At 33.6% G+C, this 22624-nt stretch overlaps 2 protein-coding genes across 6 annotated transcripts in view; one reads left to right on the forward strand and one right to left on the reverse strand.

Moving 5' to 3' along the window:
* The window catches only part of LOC149782565 (anoctamin-10-like), a 119335-nt gene that overhangs the window by 4164 nt on the left and 92547 nt on the right, over positions 1-22624 (forward strand). Inside the window, exon 1 of one of the 3 annotated variants that reach the window (XM_089934014.1) lies at positions 22356-22568. The exons of the other annotated variants lie outside the window; for them this stretch is intronic. The gene's annotated coding sequence lies outside the window, so the exon portion shown is untranslated. Of the gene's footprint in view, positions 1-22355; positions 22569-22624 lie in introns of those variants that run through there. 3 annotated transcript variants of the gene reach the window in all.
* Positions 208-22317, reverse strand: LOC149782566 (uncharacterized). 3 transcript variants are annotated; one of them, XM_089934017.1, is made up of 2 exons: positions 22140-22317; positions 208-14191 (listed from the first exon to the last, which is right to left on the reverse strand). In XM_089934017.1, the coding sequence occupies exon 2, from the start codon at positions 14172-14174 to the stop codon at positions 12273-12275; it is 1902 nt and encodes a 633-aa protein (XP_089790143.1). In that variant the 5' UTR covers positions 14175-14191; positions 22140-22317; the 3' UTR covers positions 208-12272. The 3 variants fall into 3 exon arrangements, with proteins under 3 accessions (XP_089790143.1, XP_089790142.1, XP_089790145.1); XM_089934016.1 differs by having other exon boundaries at positions 22107-22317; XM_089934019.1 differs by lacking the exon at positions 22140-22317 and adding an exon at positions 21979-22116.

Here is a 22624-nt window from a genome sequence, read left to right on the forward strand (position 1 = left end):
TTGACGCATGGATATAAATTTATTTCATTCTGAAATGGGGGTGATGAAAATACTGAATAAACCTATGCTTTTGGATGTTTCATGAGTGATCACCCTATTGAGAGTTAAATAAAGGATAGAATATACTCTCTACCACTGTCTACACAGTTTTCAATAACTGGGTTTGACAGACAGTAAGTTATTTTGAAAAACAATGACAAAACAGTGCCCATTTCAGAATGTTTATTGAAACTGAGTATTACAAGTACTAGAGGAGATCATATCTAAATTTTGAAATCTTGACACAGCTTTGGGTAATTATATAGGTTGGTTAGTGACAGCTGCCTTGTTACTCAAGCTAACAAAAACTGACATAGGTCTTTTAATTTATAGCTATACAGGTCATATGGCCTAAATATCTTATAAGTGCCTTTTTATTTTAAAAAGTGTACTTTTTTGCCAAAAAAACTTGGGTAGCACAATTAAGCCAAAACCACTTTAGGTAGACAAATAAGTCTGGTATGCAAGTTAATTATTATGTAATAAGGAATTGATTAGATTATCATGTAATCATAGAAATTTTTCAGATATTTTGTGAACCTTTTTGGACCTAGAAAATTGTGGTCTGCAGTAGGGACCATATTTTACAAACACAAATCTAGTTTTATTTGTTATTTTTAGGCAAAAATCTGCCAACGGTTTCAGCCTGTTTCCTTTCAGGTGTGTATATCCACATGATGGCAGTTTCTGTGCTTATTTGGGACATTATTGAATCTTGTGGTGTTTCCGTGAGAGAAATGTAAGCAGAAATATGATTGGCCAATATAATTTTACATGAACCAATTAGCTGCATTTTCCTTTCCTAAGTTTTATTTGACTGGACTGAACATCTGTGCTAGATGGCTAACATGGATCTGTCATTATTTATAAGTTCAGTTTAACATGAAATCAGCAGGGTATATTTGATTCAGTCTATCTCGCTGTTAGATGGATAATACATTTTTATGTACAACTAATGAAAGTAGCTGATCCACTTGACTATTAAAATTTCACAAATGGTTTTAAACATGAGATGCTAAGGCCCACACTGGAAACTACATGTAATTGCACAAGAATTGGTCCCTGGGCTTATAATAGGTGATATACTGTATGATAACTTCACTCCAGACAAATTATATCAAAATGACTACTGGTATAACAAATTAGTGTCCTGCCTTGATAATGATATCCATGGATTACTGTCACAATGCCAGTGTTAAAGAGGCATTAGCTGCATTTTTTCACTTTTTACAGAAGTGATATTTAAAATTATTTTCATATTCTTCGATATCTATAAGATCAAGCACAAGCCAAATATACAAATTCTGACCAGGAAAAAGCAGCAAGATTTCATGTCCTTTTTATTATTAATATGCATTCACCCCATAATTGTATGCAATGAGAGGTCAGCCAAAAGGACCTGTTGGTCTGGACTCCTTAGTGGAATATTTATAAAGGGCAGAGTCTGCTTGATGACAATGTATTGCATTGCATGCACCAAACAATTATGGTAAAGGAGAATTATATTTGCACAGTGTATGCAACATCCTGTACCTAATATCAAGTGGACCATTACCCCTAACAATTATTCCACTGTCAAATGAACAGGTAGTGTTGGTCAAGCTATTACACTGTATTCTCAGGTGATGCAACAAATACATACTGGATAAGCAGAAATTACAAGTGGAATAAGCTCCAAACACAAGCATAATTATCATCAGAATACACTCCAAACACTTGCATAATTTTGACCCCAATACACTCCAAACACATGATAAAATTTCAATCAGAATACACTGGGAAAAAAAGAAAGTACAGTTTTGAGAATCAAATCCAGAAATAATCCAAGAATAATCACAGAATTAAAAATTAGAAGTCCTAGTACTAAAATGTTCTAATAAATTCAAGTTCAGGTCCCGAGGAAAAATCCAAAATAGAAGGCTATGATGTATACTATAGTCAGTATAGTGCTGTTGTTTCTACAGTCCTTTGTTGTTCCACAGACAATAATATTCTGGTGTTTAAATTCCGAATAAAATGTAAAGAAATGTCTTTGTCCAAGAATTCTGTTTGAACACTAAAATATTTCCAGGAAAACGAATTAATCTTATAGAATCTAAATAATTTGAATAGAAATTAAAATGTAACTCCAAAATGGTCACAACAAAACAAACACCTAGACATCAAGTGTTTAAATGCCCAGCTGACTAAATGATCTACAGTCAAAGGTTATTCACTAACTTGAGATGCAGAACTGATTCCCGGATGAGGGTCAAATCCTCAAGAATTTTGAGAACATCGTTAGAAGCTATTTACGTCTAAGTTCACGTAGTCCCAGTCAGCCCCAATTTCACTATGATCATTCATACATTAAGAATCAATTTTTTTTAAAAAGAAGTTGTTTACTTGATTCTCAATCAAGATCAGGAACTAGGTCAGCTTTTAGATACAAAAGTTTGGTGTTTATGACAAAACAATCAGGTCAAACTAATTTCTGGAAAGTATCAAATTCCAGTAAACAAAATTACATTACTTAGTATGTAATGTAAAAAAATTAAAAATAAAATTTTAAAACTTACAAACAAATTAAATCAAATATACATAACAACACATGCTTAGTTTTCATTAGAATACATTACAAACACGTTTAATTTCTTCAGAATACACATCAAACACATGCTAGTTTTTATCATCATTAACTACAAATGCAACCTTGGTTTTCATCAGAATACACTTCGAACACATGCTGATTTTCATCCGAATACACATCAATCACATGATTTTCATCTGAGTACAATTCAAACATGCTGATTTTCATCAGAATACTCCTCAGACACATGCTGATTTTCACCAGAATACACATCAAACACATGGTTTTCATCTGAATACAATTCAAACACATGCTGATTTTCATCTGAATATACTTGAAACACGTGCTAATTTTCATCAGAATACACATCAAACAGATGCTAATTTTTATCAGAATACACTTGAAACATGCTAATTTTCATCAGAATACAGTACAAACGCATGCTCAGTTTTTTTTATCAGAATTCACATCAAACGCATGCTAATTTTCATCAGAATACACTTTAAACACATACTAAATTTCATCAGAATACACTGCAAACATGTACATAATTTTAATAAGAATACACTACAAACACATGCCTAATTCTCATCAGAATATATAACAAACATCCTTAACTTTCATCAGAATACACATCAAACTTTTGCTGATTTTCATTAGAATACACTTTAAACACCTGCTTAATTGTCTTTAGAATACACTTCAAACATGCTTATTTTTCATGAGAGGTATCTTTTGTTGTCTCTTTAGCTTTATACTTTCTGGAACTGTTGTAGCCCATGGATCTCTATAAACACTCTGGTCTCTGAATAGTCCATTATGACTAAATTTAATAAACTTAAATACCTTATTTCAACAAATTTGCAATCTTACATAAATATCATAACATTTTGGACGTAGATCAGAGAGTATTTTGCAGGGTTTTGTCTTTTTCTCCATTTACTGATGATATTTTTGTCCATTTCTTCAAGTACATTGGGTAGTGTGTGTGATTTGGATTTTCAACGTAGCTTTTAAATTTTTCAGTCATATCGCTACGATGTCTGCAGTGTGGCAGTTTATAGTGATGTCCAACACTGGCGCATCATGCCGTAGATATGTAGCAAGATGCCCCATCCTGACACTAGACTGACCAGTCCTAACACTAACCTCTTAATGCTGAGCGCCTAGCGAGGCAGCTGTTAGTACAATATTTATAAGTTTTTTTTATAAGTAATGGTTGCTATGTGCTCGAAAAGTAAGTCTGAACTTAAGTCTATGCCTGACTAGACCATACCTACTTCTGAAAACACAATGAATTAATTACAAAATATAAAAAAGTTGTAATAATAGTAGGTAGCTCCTTTTTTAAATACAATTTACCTTCTAAGTCCGGGAAGTGAGAATAACTACTGAGCCAGCAGTTGTATAATTCATGCACATCTAAAGGCCATGCTGTATGATCTGTAACCCAAAGTACCGTATATACTCGCATATAGACACATTAGCGTATAAGCCGACCCCCCACAAAAAAAAAACTGAACAGGTATTAACACTAAAAAGTGCATCACCCGCGTTTAAGCCTACTTACAACTCCATGACAACTCAAGATGCACGAGGTAAGTTCAAAATGCATTTAATTAGGCAAACTTATATTAAAAAAATTACGTGTATACTTATCTCGAGGTTGGCGTGCATGATTATTAAAAAGAAATGGTATAAACTTGTTTGAAAAGTAATTTATTTCATTTTTTCTGTTTTCTTATTGTTTCTGTCCAATTTAGATTTGTGTACAATTTGATCAAACAATGACAAGAATTTAGCAATCGCGAGTTGCTGTAACACTACCTCTCCCTGTTGACTCGATTATTGTTTATGCATTATTGCATTGGACATTTTTTATATCAGCGCATCGGTAATCACGTTTTTACTTTGCTCTGAAACTGTAAATACCTAATTCATTAAAATATGATCCCAGTATAACAACACAACGAACCAGCAATACAGTTCGATTCAACGTTCGCAATTAGGCTACTGAACGTATTTACATAACGGCGCCACTGCATGTACATTTGAGGTTTGATTACGCGCTGAATTAAGTACATCCCTTGGAGTGGAACCATGGGCACCATTGCGTTAAACTTTAATGATATCTCCAAACTACAATAATAAAGTTTCGGAAATAATGCTTCGAAAATTATGCTAATACCGTAAAAGCTGAGTTGTAGTTTGCCTTGATGTAAGCGACCTTACACAATACCTGTCTACTTTCACGCCGGGAGGGGGAAAAAAACTACCGATTTTTTGGGTCGCTCCACGCCTACCTCCTGATTTCATAATCTCTTCCGATTTTCGCAGAGAACTCCCGATTATTACGTATGTTTTCAAGTTTCATTTCTTTGAAACAAGAAAAGTCCTACATGTTCTATTGTATCACATGTGCATTACTGTTGTGACGAAATAATTACTTTAAAGAATACGCTTCTTTACTAAATATAATGCTAAGTTTAAAAATTATTCACGTCAATTAATTATTTTGTTTCCTTTACAATAATAGAAGAAAAAAAAACATAAAAAAAATAAGCCACAACAATAAAATCGTCTACTATTAGTTTCAATCCCAAGAATGATCACTACGAATGTTTTAACTCCATATACTATAGCGCCATTCCCATGAAATAAACTTAAACGAGTGAATACCTGGCATTTTTATACCGTATATACCATTGTTATTTACGATCGTTAAATTGAAAGAAGGAATGAAAATACACACCACGCAGCAAATGTGTCTTCAAAAAAAATAATTCAGAATACATGTTTTGTAATAAACAATACTAAATGTTTTACGAGTTTACAATACGGGAATAAGGTCGGATATACAAAGAAGGGAAAATAGTTGCTACATGTACGGTAACATGGCTGTTTTGGTACCTTTAGTTCAGCAAAATTGGGAATCCTTTATTTGCCAATCAATTGCAGGTGTTTGTATAACACACAATAGTGTAGAACGTGGTTTCTTTGAATTACAACGGAGGGACCAGTCGTTTTTACAAAATAGTTGCATGGATAAGGATTAACTTTTAATTAGTCGCGCTGGCTTTCTTGCTTGTTTATATAAGATTGGTCTTTTAGCTGTTGTGCAGTTTGACCACAGCTGACCAGAATATGAAAATAGGGCACGTCACAGGGAGAAAAGGCGAGTCTTTTTGCGAATTTCACACATATTTGACCAGGAAGATCGATCAACATTTAGTGAAGACAAGGTTTTAAAAAAATGCCACGAAAATCCTCCCGATTTTAGGTCCCAGTCTCTATTTTCTGTATTCAGTCTCCCTACTTGGCTTTTGAAAAGTTCATAGGTATGCCTTTGACCCCGTTTTACAACGGTACTACGGTAATCGTGCTAATATTAAGGTATAAAAAGTAAATTTCACATCAATGTACTTGTATAGGTACAGGTCAAAATTCCCTCTTATCACAAGCCAGTTCCTTGGTTTTAATGATTAACTGGCCTGTACTGCTGTCGCAAAACGAAAGACAAATTCGCCAAATATCAGCATAGGAGACGCCGGAACATCAAGCTTTCCATTGTGTGTGAAGTTATGTTCCGGCGTCTCTTATGTTGATAGTCGGCGAATTTGTCTTTAAAGTTAGGATGTTTGTTCAGCTAAAACAGAAAAATAAAATTGATTGATGTTGATCTTAGTTGATCTAAATGAGAATTTTAGCCTTTATTATTACCACTATTCATGAACATGTAAATTACGATGGTTATATGCCCTGTACAATTAAACGCGCGTGCTTGGAAAAAAAAACAAAAAAATACTCAGTTTGTAGAATCGCATATATCATTGAAAATGAGTCACTCGTGAGCGCGTGATTGAGCGTAAATGAAACAGCTATTAAGGACTAGCTGAAATGTTATTTGGAAGAATTCAATTCGGCCGAAACAATGAATAAAACAAAATCTGCATCTAATATGTTTAGGAATAAGCAAGGATTTAAGTCACGCTATGCACGGTGTAAGTACTGTATATTTTTGTTCAGCATGGACTCCCTGGTAAAGTCAACCGGCCCGCGAATTATGAAGCCTGTATTTACCTTTATTTAAATTAGTGTTGGAGAAATCAGAAAATATGCAAATGCAAAATAATAACAAAATCAATCATAGTACTTTATAACAGTTTAATAATTGTCGGGTCACCGAAAGTTTTTTTTTTTTTTTTTTTTTTTTTTTCATTCCTGTCTTAGGACACGGAAAAAACTATCGTTCGTGTCCTAAGATTTACAGCCCCTACAGTAAACAAAAAGATCTAAAAACTGTCAAGTTTAGACACTGGCCCGCGGATAAGTCGCCCCCCCCCCTTTCCAGGCCTTTATTTTTTCCTAAATTATTCGGCTTATACGCGAGTATATACGATACACCCATCAATCATACACCAAAATAAAGGGAATTAAAATTTTTTTTTAACAATACCTAAGATCTACAAGGTCTTTTAAAAATATTCAGGATAACCAGCAAGGAAAACCTGACAAATTATTTTTCTTAAAAAAACTCTAACCTGTGCAAAATAGGAAACAGTAGAGTGCCACCTAAACATCATGCAGATGATTCTGTTTTCATGACATATTATGAATAACATTAACAAAATTCTGTGACCATTATTTTACAGGAATAAAGTATTCTGAAGAAGAAAAAAATGACTGTTGGACTTGATTCTTTATTTATGTCTGAAATGAAAAATGCGTTTGAGTACAATCAGATTTTTTGAATTAATGCTGTTCTTTGAAAATAGGTTGTAACGGTTCTTTATGTATATAATGGAAGAAATTGGATGAAATAAAGAATCTTAGTTAAACTTTGCATACCCTTCACACAAATTGTATTCATTGTAATAATCACAATGTATTTATCACACCTAATGGAGGTTTTGGAGACCTGAATGCCTATAGTGTTCCATGGCATGCAACAGAAAGTATCAAGCTAAAGGAGACAATAAACGGGACATTACTTTGATGAACACTGTGCTGTTGTGCTGTGTGTTTGGAGCATGTTCCTCATTTGTTCATATTTTGTGTGCATTGTAGCCTCAACTGTGTGATTATCCTCAGTAAGAAAACCACATACACATATACTTCATCACATACGATAAGGCAAAGAGTTTCCAGTAACTTGACCTACCCAAATGTCATGGTGCCAAACCCATCATAATCCTCCCCCCAATCATCACCAACCATGATGTTTTCACAACTAAGCCAATAACTTTAGATTGGAAACTGTAACATGAACAAATGATTTAGATAACATGTGTAATTTAAAAACATTACCAATTTAACTGCCTAATTTGTTTGCACCATTATTGGCACCAATTGTGTTAAAAAAAATAGTTTTGCCTGATAAAATCAGTAATATAAACCCTCACTGGTGAGAAATAATGTGAAATTTTACCTAATTCAGTGTATCCCCTAGGGAGGCAAGACTGAGAGTCAAATATCACCTTGATTTCAAAACTGGGGGTCAGACTGAGTAAAAAAACAAACTTTGGTAGCAAAAATGGGGGGTCAAATTAAAAATCTAGGGGGTCTCTGAAGCGCAGATGAGGGTAAAGGGAAACACTGTAATTAATAAAAGTTTACCATTATGATAATCATCATTGTTTATAAATCATTTTAGATATTCAAACTAATGTGTAAACAAAAGCACAAAGTTATATGACCCTGTAAACGCAAGCAGATGGAGCATTTGATCCCTTGAATGTTATATTTGGCCTTCATCTCATTTTTTTCAAGCATTTCAGTGATCTAGTTGATAGGGGAGCAGTCTGTCTTAATAATGGAAACTTTCACTGGGTGGGCACAGACTGGTGTCCTTGGAAAAAGAGGAATGTGAAACAAATACATTTATCACTGTGTGGGCACACACTGGTGTCCTTGGAAAAAAGAGGAATTTGAAACAAATACATTTATCACCCATATAAAGATTTAAAGAATTTTCATCTGCTTGTTTCTTCCAAAACATGATTTCTGTTTTCTGTATGAAGCATTACAAGTTCAGAACATTTTATCAGTAACTGAATTATCCAATTGAAAATATCCTTTTTTGGTAATGTTGATAAATAAAAGATATAAAACCTAGACACTATGAGTCAATGATATAAAACACAAATATATACAACAAATACAATGCCATTATTTTAATTAGTGTATATTAATATGTAATAAGAGTACTATAAAAAAGATGAAACAAGATACATATTGTTTTGCAACTTAAATTGAAAGAGAAAAGCTGGCCTTCAAACAAATTATCCCATTATTAGTTCTCATTAAGTTCTAAACTACTGTACCAATTCTCAGCATTATGGTCAAAATTTAATTATCACAGGGCCACACTATGTTGGAAGTACTCACGTCCTCCAAAACTAGTGATATAATAGATGGGGTGTACATTTTTTTATATCAGAGATGACATTCCTCTGACCATTGCATTTACATTTCTTATTTGCCATACTTTATTAAGAATATGTTAAATATAACAAATATAATTGATTATGAACTCTACAATTTTATAATCAGTAAATGAAATTTTCTGCACAGAAGTTATTAAAAAATCTATAAAATATAGACTTTTCTGAGTAAAACATTGGTAAATTTTGGGTATTTATTTTTAAAAAAAAGAAATGTAGAAATAGATATGCTTGTTTATATGTGGGAAAAAAAACCTGAAACCTATGATACTAATACTCTCTTTCAATACTTTTTGTGAGTAAGTCTTTAATCTAAAGTGTTGACTTGCATGTCACAAATCTGGTTAACAGATTGATCATGGATAGAAAGTGTCATTTAATGCAGTGAACTTGTCCCATGACACTAATTTCCTTCACAAAACATGACACATTTTTACACAGAGGTGGATGTATATAATAATCCTTGTTTCAGTCTGTCCATCCTTCCATCCTACACAATCTTCTAAGTGCAACTTTATAACTGTTATAGTCATGAACTGAAGATGTCCAAAATAACAAATCAATTTTTGTTAGAGTTATTGCCCATTTCTGTAGTTTAATGCAGTGTATAAGCACAACTAGTCCTTCTCTAAAATCTGCTGAGAAGAATTTGATTATATAGTTAGGAAGCAGCCCAACATGAAGACCTTTAAAATTTTTGCAAATGATGCTGATTCACCAATATTAATAAAAAAGAAAAACATTTTAAGTAATTAACATCTTTTCCCCAAACTGCTGAATAGAATTTGACCAAACTTGACACAAAGCCATGAATAGAATTTGGCAAAACTCGACACAAAGCCATGAATAGAATTTGACCAAACTTGACACAAAGCCATGAATAGAATTTAACAAAACAGAAAGCTTACTGACATGTTTCAAATTTGTACAAATGATGCACCAGTATAACTTCTTTTACATTTAAAAGGTAGAAAAATCTTTAAATGAATGTTTCTCCAAAAACTGCTGAAATTTAACAGAAGCGTCTAGACATAAAAAATGTGTACAACTGATCGATCAGTTATTTATTGGCACACTGGTGAAAACAAAAAGAAATTCAGAGGGACTTCTAAACTGCTCAACAGAAATGATCATGTTTTGATCTCCATCAGATATCATTACCATTTATAAAAATAGGAAATACATAGATGACTTGTCTCCAAAACATTTTGAACAGAATTTGAATAACTTGACAAAAAGCATCCCAGTGATGAAGACATTTCAAATGATGCCAATCCAAATACAGTTACCATTGGTAAAAATGAAAAAAATGTTTCAACAGTTTCTGCTAAAAAAAACATGCATAGAGTTTGTCACATCTTGGCAGAAAGCATCATGGCATATTTAAGACCATTCAGATTTATACAGTCGATGCTGATTTGTCATCAAATTAGGCACAAATTTGTAAAATCAGGCAATTTAAATTTCAGGTTTTCAAAGACAATTGAAATGTTAACAAATTTGACAAAAATTATCCTGGCATAAAGGGCTTCTCTGTTTGTATGAATGATGCCAATCTGCCACAAAATGATGAAAAATATTTACACAGCTTATCTAAAAATACTGCTGATTTTTTTAATCAACTTAAGGCATAACATGCCAGACTTGTGACTGAAAGAGTGCTTGTTGAAATCAAATCAATTAATCAACCTAAGTCAGCTATCATTGCATGTCCTTGGGCAAGGCACTCTATTCCAATTGCCTCAAAACCACCTGACCTGGGGCCTTGGGTGGCCATGTGGTCTATGGCATTTGCCACTATAGATCACCAACATATCTATTCTGTCTGCACGTGTTCAAGTCTCAGCACAGCTAATGTGGGTATTAGCTACCCATGGGTCAATGGATCTTACTTCAGTTTTTCCAGTTTTTTCCTTGCCGCATATATTGGCTGTCATGCATAGCTTATCATGTGCTAAAAATGGTGTTAATCCCTTGAAACAAATTAACTAACCTACTTGTGTTGCTGTACAGTGAAACCCCAAACAAAACCAATTTACACCAAGCATATTGGCATAGGGTCCTCTCAGTATTGGACACAATTATTTTGATGTGCCATCAAATATGGGTGAAGATAGAGAAAGCTTGAAACAGTTGTTTTTATAACATGCAAACAACAGGATTGGAAGAAATTATAAAGAGAGCATTTTATTGACCAAGATTTCTTAGCCAACTGTTCTTGCATTTAACATTAGGCAGATGTCAGCCAGGTGAGTGATCTCAGTCCCACTTGGGCTCCACCTGTTGATAGATTGCTTTAAACTTGACGCATGTCATGGTATTCATTTAATGACGCAAGTATTGACAAATCCATGTGTTCTCATTACATACGAGTTGTACAGCTTAATGTTATTTACGAGAAAACTCTTTGGATTTTTATGGACTGCTTTGAAACTTGAATCTTCCTATATATTATAGTTATCATTAGAAAATATATATGTAGATCAATGGTTGTTCTTTTACTATTATATATATATATATATATATATATATATATATATATATATATATATATATATATATATATGCATGTAAAAATTGCTGACCAGCTGACCATTCCTATAATATTATTTTACGTTTAATGCCTTGATCAGGAATCAAATGAAATTTGTGGATATCAGTTCTTTATTCTTCAGAGTGTGTTTAGCACTGTTTAAAATGACGTATACAATAATTTACTGCTGAAAATGCAGTGAGCTCACTTACCCTTGCATTGCTATTCACATGTGCTTTTGTTCTCTTGGACACGAACATGTGAAAATCAGGTTGAATTCAATAGACCTGACAGTGCTAATATAGCAGTTGCAGGAATGCCAGTTACACATCACAAACAAAATGCTGTCTTTGAAAAAAAATGATGAATCTCCTGTATCAGAAAAATTTACTAATTTGAAATTCAATAGACCTGACAGTGCTAATGTGGCAGTTGCAACGAATGCCAGTTTCACATCACAAATAAAATGCCCTCTGTGGAAAAAAATTGTGAACCTCCTATATCAGAAAAATTTACTACATAGAGATCTAAAAATCAACTAAGTACATTAATTAAACAATGATTTCTTCTGAGCCATCCTTGCTCAGATTTAAAAATGTCAGAATTAATAAACTGAACTTGGTCATTTGAGTACATATTACAGATAATCCTGGATGTTCTCAAATTTTGTGATTTCTTTCTTTGGGTATCATACAGCAGATTCCATTCTGTACCCATCAAAAAAGCTGCCTACATCATTTTTTGATTGCTCGGAATTGAATGCAGAAGTTGCCCAAGAGTCATTTGACCCTCGTCTTGTCATTGATGGTGTTCCTCGTGAAACAGCTTCTGGATATGGAACCATGGAATGGAAAAAATTACGAACTATAAAACTTTTGTCTGATTCATTTAGAGACTCTTTTTCAGGATCAATTGAACATCTTTCCTTCTCTTCTACATAATAGTTTTTCTTCTTCTTCTTTTTTCCCTTCTTATCATTATCATCAGTGCAACAGTTTAATAAAGACTCTCCCTTTCTTTGACGTCGGAGACATAATACACACACAAATATCATCACAGCTATCAATATTGCCATTCCTGCACTGATGCCAGCTATAGTGCCAATTTTTGCAGCAGATGCCCCCACTGTTGGTGTGCAGTCTGGTACTTCTGAATCAGCAAGAGAAGAAATAGGTCTGTGCATTAAATTTGATGGAGTTTTGCATCGAATATTCACACAGGGAACATTGAGCGAGTCTTGTAGTCTAAGCTGACAATGAAGTAAACGTGCAGCCTGCTCTGTCCGAAGCCATTCGCGCATAGGACGTATCATGCAGTCACAATTCCATGCATTGTTGTCTAATTTTAAAATCTTTAACTGGGACAGATATTCCACAGATGGCATATACTGAATTTGATTCGATGAAATATCTAAGTCTTGAAGACCCGATGAGAAATGGAAAATATCATTATCTATATGTTTGATGGAACAAAAGGATATGTTAAGTTCTTGAACTGAATATAATCCCCCTAATGACTGTTTTGTAAGAGCTTTCAGTTCTTTATTGCCACTAACATTTAAAATTTTCAGCTTAAATCCAAGTTCACGGAAGCTGTTATCTGCAATAGTTCTTAGCTGGTTATATGAAATATCAAGATGGCGGATGCTTGCAAATTCAAAAGTATTTTGCACTATTTGTTCAATTCTATTGTGTGACAGGTCTAAGATTTGTAAGTTGAGTCCTTGAAACTGGGTATTATTTAGAAAAGAAATCTGATTACTGGACAAATTGAGGTATGTCAATATTTGAAGATGCTGAAAGCTTGTACCACTAGGCAGGGCCTGTAATAAATTGTTACTAAGGTCAAGCACTTGCAAAAAGCTATTCATCACCAAGAAGTCATGTGACAGTTCTCGTAAACCACAGTTTTGTAAATGAAGTTCTCGTAGACTAAGAATTCCTCTAAATGCCAAAGTCTTTATCTGGCCTAACATATTTCCACTGAGTTCGAGAGTATTTAGATTACGCTGCAAATGAAAAACTCCCACTGGAAGATCACTAATCAGATTTTCACTCAAATCCAATTTCTGGAGATTTGGAAGTGGGGAGAAAATCTCATTTGAAATGTATTGTAATTTGTTTCTTGAGAGATCCAATTCCTCAAGTTTCATGAGCCCTCTAAATGCAGCATTCGAAATCACACTGATTTGGTTCTGGTAAAGGTATAATTTCTTAAGATTGAAAAGTGATTGAAAGGTGTCATCTTCTATGTGTTCCAACAGCCCTATAGTGAAGGAGAATTCTGATAACTGTGGCAATGAGGCTATGCTGAATTTCAGGTTTGATAACATTTTTTCATGAGCCATGCCTTCAATGATTACATTTTGTGTGTCATTAGGCAAGTTGGACATGATCAATAACAGGGATGATGATGGGCTAATACATATAGTTGTTGGTTTTCCATAAGGATAGGTTTTGCAATTGCAAGAGTTTGGACAGCTAATGCACAGGTCAGACATCAGCAAGACTGCCAGCAAGCATCTTGTGGCCAATAATGTTCTCCATTCTGCCAGGAATTTAAACACAATGCTTGGCCTCTCAGCTGCCATTTTAAATGCATGTTTATCTGCAAATGAGAAAAAAGTATATAATATTACCTCTTTAAATCTTTAATCAGATATTGTGTGTCAAACAAGAAAGTCAGCCCATATTCAAAGAGCTACTGTAAAACGTGACCTTGACAACAGGGCCAAAAACTGGTTACTATGTATATGAATTGGTACATGAATTCATACACGATTGTTGTACAGCAAGTTACTAGGTATATCAACTGGTACATGAATTCATAAATGAATTTAGTACTGCAAGTTACTATGTATATTAATTGGTACATGAATTCATAAATGATTTACATACTGCTAATTACTATGTTTTGTTCAGCATTCATAAATGACTAGGAGAGTAAATGACTAAGTACTGCATGTGACTAACCATTTAAGAACCCAAAGGCAACACACTCAGAATAAGAAGCCACCTGTTGGATTGACAAAAAATGCACACACCCCTTCCCCATTAACACAAAAATAAAAATGTGGTACCAATGACTTGTAAAGTGGCTACTTAATATTTCATGTTCACATTTCAGTCATTACTCTGTGTATATAACTTCAATTGATTTAATCATACAAATTGTTATTACTCATAACATCAGTGACCACTGTCACTGTGTATAACCTCAAACAATGTTACAACTAATAATACTTAATATTTCATGTTCACATTTCAGTCATTACTCTGTGTATATAACTTCAATTGATTTAATCATACAAATTGTTATTACTCATAACATCAGTGACCACTGTCACTGTGTATAACCTCAAACAATGTTACAACTAATAAGACAGAAAAGAGCGAAAGCAACAAGTTTTGAAACAATTCAGCAAACAATTTATTTCCTGAAAATACGTGAGAATGTCCAAAAAACTTAATGGTATTGCAAATTAAATCCCAAATAATCCTAGAATTTCTAACACAAGTCCTAATGACTCAAATTCTGAATAAACTGGAGTGGTATTCCAAAATAAATTGAACAATGGATGTGTTGATGTGCATGTGATGACCTAAATAGTAATGATGTGCAATGTCTTTTGTTGAAACACAATAATAATAATATCCAAAAATATATCCTTGTTTGAATTTCATTATAAATCCAAGTCTTTGTTTCCAAGAATTTTATTTTAGATGAGGACTTTGTATTTCAGTGTGATAAATAAGTTGAATAAATAAATTCCAGTCCCAATGAAATACTGGACACAACAACAAGACTGATTTTTGCTTTAGACGTTATTGCAGGAATAAATAAATTTTTCCAGTAAAAAAGGTTTCATACTCCTACTTGACCTAGGTCACAATAAGCACTTTCTAACAAAATAATAATGGTAAATTTCATTCTAAAATTTTTGAAATGTTTACTAGATAAAATCTTAGTTATAATTAGAAGGTCTGATACTAAAATTATAATAAAGAACATAATAAACACAATGTCCTTTACACAGACCAAGATAATCCTTCAGTCAGAAAACAGTAAAAAATGTCGTTTACAAAACTGTCACTGATTTTGGATGGTCAGTTACAAAAATATGATTTTACGTAATTTAAAGCATATCAGGAAATTAAAAACAAAAAACAATGCAAATTGAATATACATAACAATGGGACATGCTCAGATTACACATGGAATATGTTCCAAACAAGTGGCTAATTGGCTTTCAAAGCTGTAGTCCAAGAAAACTACTGACATTGGTCTTCAAAACATAAATTACCATATGCATTTGCTTATGAGTAAAACTGTAAACAACAAAGATCCAGATCTTTAACGTAATGCGCCTGCAGATCGGGTCTGTGTTGTTTGTTCTACTGATTGCTCCTAACAAAATGCACATACCCAGATCTGCTGGCACATTATGCAATGGTAGATCTGGATCTATGCAGTTTGCAGTTTGACTTGACTTATAAGCAAGTATATATGGTACTTATTTTACTTGTGATTGTTGTTGTAGTTGTTGTAGGGTTTAACGCCATTTTTCAGCACACGATAGGCTATACATGGCGGCCAGTATTAATGGTGGAGGAAGAACCCGGGAAATCCCCAGAAAGAACCACCGACCCTCGAGAAGCTACTGGCAAGCTTTCTCACATACCCACATTAGCCGAATCCGAGACTCGAACCCACGCAGACAGAGGTGAGATGGATACTTGTGATAAATACACTATGGCTTTTACAGTTACTTTGACAATATGATTGAGGTAAAGAGTTTCACTTTAAATCCATATTTCATCAAACACTAACGTCATGTAATATACATAAATAACTGTCAGACAACTGAAAAGTAAATCAGACTAGTACACACAATCTATTGTTTAAGTTTTCTTGGTATTCTTAGACAATATTGTAAAATATTTGTTGTTGTATGGTTTAACGCCATTTTTCAGCACACGCTAGGCTATACATGGCGGCCAGTATTAATGGTGGAGAAAGAACCTGGGAAAACCCCAGAAAGAACCACCGACCCATGAGAAGCTACTGGCAAGCTTTCTCACATACCCACATTGGCCGAATCCGAGACTCGAACCCATGCAGACAGAGGTGAGATGGCAGTGATCCGTAATGGAGAGCACTTTAGACCACTCGGCCACTCGGGGCCCCGTAAAATATTTGAATTAAGAGTGTGTAATATGTGTCATTAGTTTTGATGGAAATACAGGTAAATGGATAATTCTGGAATTTTTGTAGCTCTTGCAATGTGGTATTAATCTGTTAAAAGTGGTATATATGATCTGACAAAGAATCTAGAACCTTCCAGAAAGGCAGCAAAAATGAGTAATAATGTGGCAATGAGAACATCAATAAGAATTTTTTTAAACCAAATAATGAAGACTATTTTGTATTCATGAAGATGCCAAATACAAAACTGAGTGAATATTATTATTCCTTATGTGCAACATGAAAAGTTCATTAAAAAAAACAAGTGAAAATAGAAAAACTTTATTTACTCACTCAAGTTTTGGTCAGTTGCAGACAATTTTGCAAAACACTATGGTACAAGAAAGGTTTGTTAATATGCAGAAAGTTTCTGATATTACATGTCACATAAGATTTTTATGATAACTACTGTATACACTTTTGTTTGTTTCTTAGCCAGAAATTGTGTCTAAAGAGCTCACACAAATCTCAAAGTATGCTCAGTAAACTTGATGCAGCATTTCCTGTGGATGCAGTTTTAGAGGGAAGTTCAGGCAGGATCTGTGATGTGATTTTGGATTTTTAACGTAGCTTTAACAAGTTTTTGAGTCATATCACTAAGATGTCTGCAATGTGGCAGTTTATAGTGATGTCTTGCACTGAGACAGGATCTGTAAAAATCTTCATAACAAAGCATCTGATGCAAACTGTTGTATAAGTAAGCAGGGCTTTTGCAAGCTTGTGCAGGATGAATGCACCTGGCAATCATTGCCTTTGGTACCCCGAGAGTATAAGAACATGTCCTGCGAAATGGCAACTGTATCACCAGCCCCTTATGATGCCCATGTATATAAGTGATCCTTAATTACCATATACCTTATCTGAATATAAATTTCTTGAAATTCACTTGTCTCAGTTCAACAAAAAATGTAAAACCAAACCTCAAAAAGGTTTTGCAACAACACAGTTGCAAATAAATGTTTCATCATTTCTTCCACACTAGTATCACTATTACAGAAAGAACAGCCTTTCTCAGCTACAAAACCAATTTTTAATTAAAAGAAATTAATGGTGGTCAGTATACTGTGGTTAATTCTAAACTGGATCCAAATTAATTTTATACGGAATTGAATATGCATTATTCCACCAATCTCTGTCTTTTGCAATGTTGAATTAGGGTTTCTTGAACTTTGGACACTAACAAAATTAAACTTTTATATATCTTGCTTCATCCTTATTGATTCCTTAGTAGAACTTAGGTATCCTTCAGAGCAAACAAATGGTGCCAATTTTTTTTCCCCTAAAGTTGCAAATTTAATCTTTATAAATATAGTCTGATTGCACTTACAATACCATAATACATGTTCTGTATTGAGTAATATGGGGTGAAAAATCATACAACTCTCATAACCTTTCACGTGATAAATATAAACCTTGCTCATCAAAAGAAATGTATAAATTTTACCCCTCTAAACAGCTATGATTGTTTGGTTTGTTGCTAATCATTTTATTTTTATTTTTCCAGACACCCTAGTCTGAAATTTAAAGGAAGTTTTTATCTTTTTTAATTGTCATAAATTCAGCTCATGCTTAACAGTACATTCTCCCAAAACAATTTTTTAAAAACATTTTTGGATAATCACAATATTTTGCAAATCATTTAATCCCAAAAAGTGCAATAGGACTCCTATTTATTAAGAAAGGAATATTTGGCCAATCAGAATGCTTAATCAGCAAATGCATTACCTAAGATATTTGTAAAGATTTTACAAAAGATGTTAGATATTTTGTGTGCAATCCACCTTCTTCTAGCATATTAATAAGTGTTATTCTATTGATTTTATCAGGACTGTTATTCAGTATAATTTATAAAACATTTTTTGAATTTTGATTTAGAGGACATGCTGTTCGATCTAGTAACATTGATAATAAATGTGTCTGTTTAGATAAATCCATTGATTTTAGAACAACAATTTTTTTCATCTTGTTAATTTTCTTCAATTCCATTCCCCTAAAAATTTTTGTACATCTTGAATTTTGTTTTCAAAATTCATTTCCACAATCTCCTCTGTATTCATGGATAACTAAAACTCCTATAGTTTAAAAGTTTACATGAACTCTTAAGACCATTACAGAAATATAAATTCTCACATGAGAAAGTTTCCATGCATGAGCAAATGTTATCCATATAAAAGGTTCACATGATCTCACGAACATTTGAAAACTATAAAAGTTGTCATAAGAAAGTTTGTTCACATAAGCCTTTTCAAAATCAGACCTAATTTGCATGTTAAAATGAACATGAGCACGTAGATCTTAATCTGTGGAACTCTTGTGCTCCCATTTGTAGTCAATATGGACTAAATCTTGAATTTGGAGTACCATGTCAGTTTTTATTTTTTTAAAAATTAGACCTGAAACCTAGTGTACTGCAACCAGTTTGGGATTTTTTGCCACAGAATAAATTTTACATGTTTGCCAATGGAAAGAAGGAGTTTATGGATATTGACACAGTCATGAAAAGCAATGAGTAAAGGAGAATGTATACAGTATGCATATCACTGAAATATTTTTGGAAAAGCATGCACATTAATATCCCGTATGTACTTGCTTATAAGTAAAGTTCAACTGTAAACTGCACAGACCCAGATCTGCCGGCAAAGGAAGATCTGGGTCTGAGCACATTGTTAGGAGTAATCAGTAGAAGAAACAACATAAACCCTGATCTACAGGTGCATGATGGCTAAGGCAGATCAGAATCTTTGTTGTTTGCAGTTTGACTCTACTCATAAATGAGCTTAGACAGTATTCAACATCTGTATTATTAATTAAAGAAATAATAATAAATACTGTAGCAATGTGGTAACATGCTAGCTTTGCCCCTCTGTAGTCTTGAACTGAATTCTTGGTTACATGCTTTAAAGCAGGATGCACACTGAAGCATCATAGGAGGATGCTTCCAGATTTCCTTTGCTACGAAGATTACAAAATTCATACCAAAATTGGAGCTGTCAAGAGTATTTCATTTAGGTGCTATCATACAATAATAACAGTAATAATAATAATAATAATTCATTAAGCTAGATCATTGTTTAAGAACATAATATAAAAATTCATTAGGGCTTGCAGATATGTTTTGGAGTTACAGTTTATGCTACCCAGACTTTTATATAAAAAATTCACAATTTTTGAATGTACGAATTGAATACAGATTACAATTCCATCATTTCATGCACCAGACATATCTCCTAAATGAGATGTGTATAATATGATGTTTCTATGAGAATGGCATAGCCTTGAATTTGTTTCTTGCCAACATTAATTATAATTTGCAATAAAGACCTATTTGTATGGTGAATGATTTTAGTGTAAATGTGAAAAAAGTAAAAACTGTTCTGGAGTTTATAGTTAATATTAATGAGTATTACACTTAATGAAGGATATTTTAAATTCTTTGTAGCAGAGTCTGCAGTGTTAGCCTTAAGTAATTAGCTTTAAAATACCAATCAGGCTATTCTTGGCAGTAAAAGTAATCAGACATTTCACACTGGACTAGAACTGATATACACCAGAAGCTTGTTTATGGTATGACTTCACTAGGATTTAAATTCTGTGAGAAAAATACATTCATTGGAGTCATGTCTTCTCTTCACAACTGTACAAATGTCTTATATTCTTGTCTATAAACACCCACATTTGTCTTTCTGTGTGTAACAAGAGGTCCAAAATTTGAAACTCACAGCAGAATCCAAATTTTAAAAAATACTTTTTGGGTATTTTCTTTCTTCAGACTTTCTTTTAAACTCCTTCATCCCAGTCTTTTAAAGTTTTTTACTTTACTTCTCTTTATTCGCATACAAGGATGGGCAATTAACCTAGTTAATAAATACCTAGATCATAGATCGCCTAATGGAGTTATTCTTCAAAAACAAATACTATTGCAGAGTCTGTAAAATATAAGGAATCCTAGCTATTGCTTTTTTTAATGCTGTAATTACAGCGTACAAACCAATTAAACACACTGCCCAACATAATTCCAAAAATTTGACAATATTGTCAGAAAAAGGACAATAAAATTGTACATAATATTATATGCTTTCCAGGTCTGCTTTAACTTGAAGAAGTTGTGACAGTCTGATGTTTATGTGCTTTAATAGGAAGAAATTATTTGAATTGTGGAATTTAAACAATTCTTGCAGTCATCAGTCACGGATGGTTTCAAGCCACAGGCAGTAATCAGGTACGCTTCATTATCAACCAGTTGCAGCCTGCTTGGCAGTTTCCTCAGTTATGGTGAATGTGCATAAACCTACCTAAATGATCACTGTGAGCATAGGTGTATAGTGTGGGGGCCACTGTGATGCAAAATGGCCCTTCATGCTGTGAGAATGAGTCATGTGTGTGATTTATGTTTTTAATGTAGCTTGAACAATTTTTGTCATATCACTATGATGATGTCTGCGTGTGACTGTTTATAGTGATGTCTAGCACTGGGGCATCATGTTGCAGACATGTAGCATGATGTCCCACCCAGTCACATTATCCTGACACCAGGATGACCAGTTTTAATACTAACCTCTTAATACTGAGTGCCAAGTGAGGCAGCTGCTAGAACTAAATTTTTTTTAGAAGTATTTGGTATGACTCTGCTGGGGTTTCAAACTCACTACCTCCTGCATATAACTCAAACCACTTAGGCCACCAGAGCAGTCAAAAGTTTCTCTTCCAAGCGCAGTCACTTACTGATCAATAAATTGGAACTATCACTAATGTGTAGGGAGTGATGAAATGTGTTGTTGATGACACATTTCGTTTGTGCATAATCATAAAAAATGAGGAAATCTCAGCAAAGGCATTCACTGGTGATAAAGCATCATGGCTGATCATTACCCGTGACATGCAATGACGAGTAATAGCATTGTGTAAAAATGTAATTGTAATTACATTATGGTAATTTCTAAAAGGTCAAATATTTGACTGTACTACAGCAAATAATTTACTTTTTGTTAGCTTTAAAAAAAAAAGTAGCATTGTTTCAGTTGTGCCGATTGGAATCATAGGGCCAAAATACCTTGACGTAATAACCAAAGTATAAACATGAACCTTTAAGGCAGGTGGAGTCTTCATCCAAGTGAATGTTTAGGCACTGTTATTATTTTTTTTTTTCTTACCTTGACTTGCTGACGTATCAATGAACTGTCCTACTGTAACATGGCAGTGACACCTAATTTAGTCAGGTACTTCTTAGTTTATCACTATCAGACATAACACAGATCGTATCAATTAGTAATAGCATTACCTGCAAAAACACTGTTGTGTCTGTTTAAATTACTTTTCCGCCCGGAAGAAAACTATTTCGTGTTTTGTATATCCGAGTAGAAGTGAAAATAAACTAGGTCACATAAACAAACAAGAAAGTTTTTGTATCAATATACGGTGTTTGCCTCCTCATGTTCAGTTGTTCTGTGTCTTGCTACATGGACGCCATATTGACTTCACACCTGAGTACTCCTTAGTACAAGTTATTCATAGCACAGGTATTCACCTTGGTATGTGGCATAGGTGTAAATACAATTTGGGTCAGTCACCGTAGTTTCAAAACTGTAAACGAATTTAATTTTAAAATAATTCATATCTTGACGTGTTAAGAGAAAAAAGAAATGCAAATTAGCAGCATCTGCTAAACTGTTCAAGCCAGTTGGTGATGACAATAACACGATATGTGCTGCTGACCAGGTGAATGTTTGTGTCAAAAGTACAGGTAATATATTTGCACAATATTTGCTCAGTAAGGTACCAGCACTTGAACAGTAACTA

The sequence above is a fragment of the Sinohyriopsis cumingii genome, chromosome 15 (genome assembly GCF_028554795.1).
Source record: "Sinohyriopsis cumingii isolate HCF-2022 chromosome 15, ASM2855479v2, whole genome shotgun sequence".
Taxonomy (NCBI): Eukaryota; Metazoa; Mollusca; class Bivalvia; order Unionida; family Unionidae; genus Sinohyriopsis; species Sinohyriopsis cumingii.

Coding starts and splice junctions, on each gene's coding strand:
- LOC149782566 (XM_089934017.1), bottom strand. CDS start 14,174: ATGGCAGCTGAGAGGCCAAGCATTGTGTTTAAATTCCTGGCAGAATGG.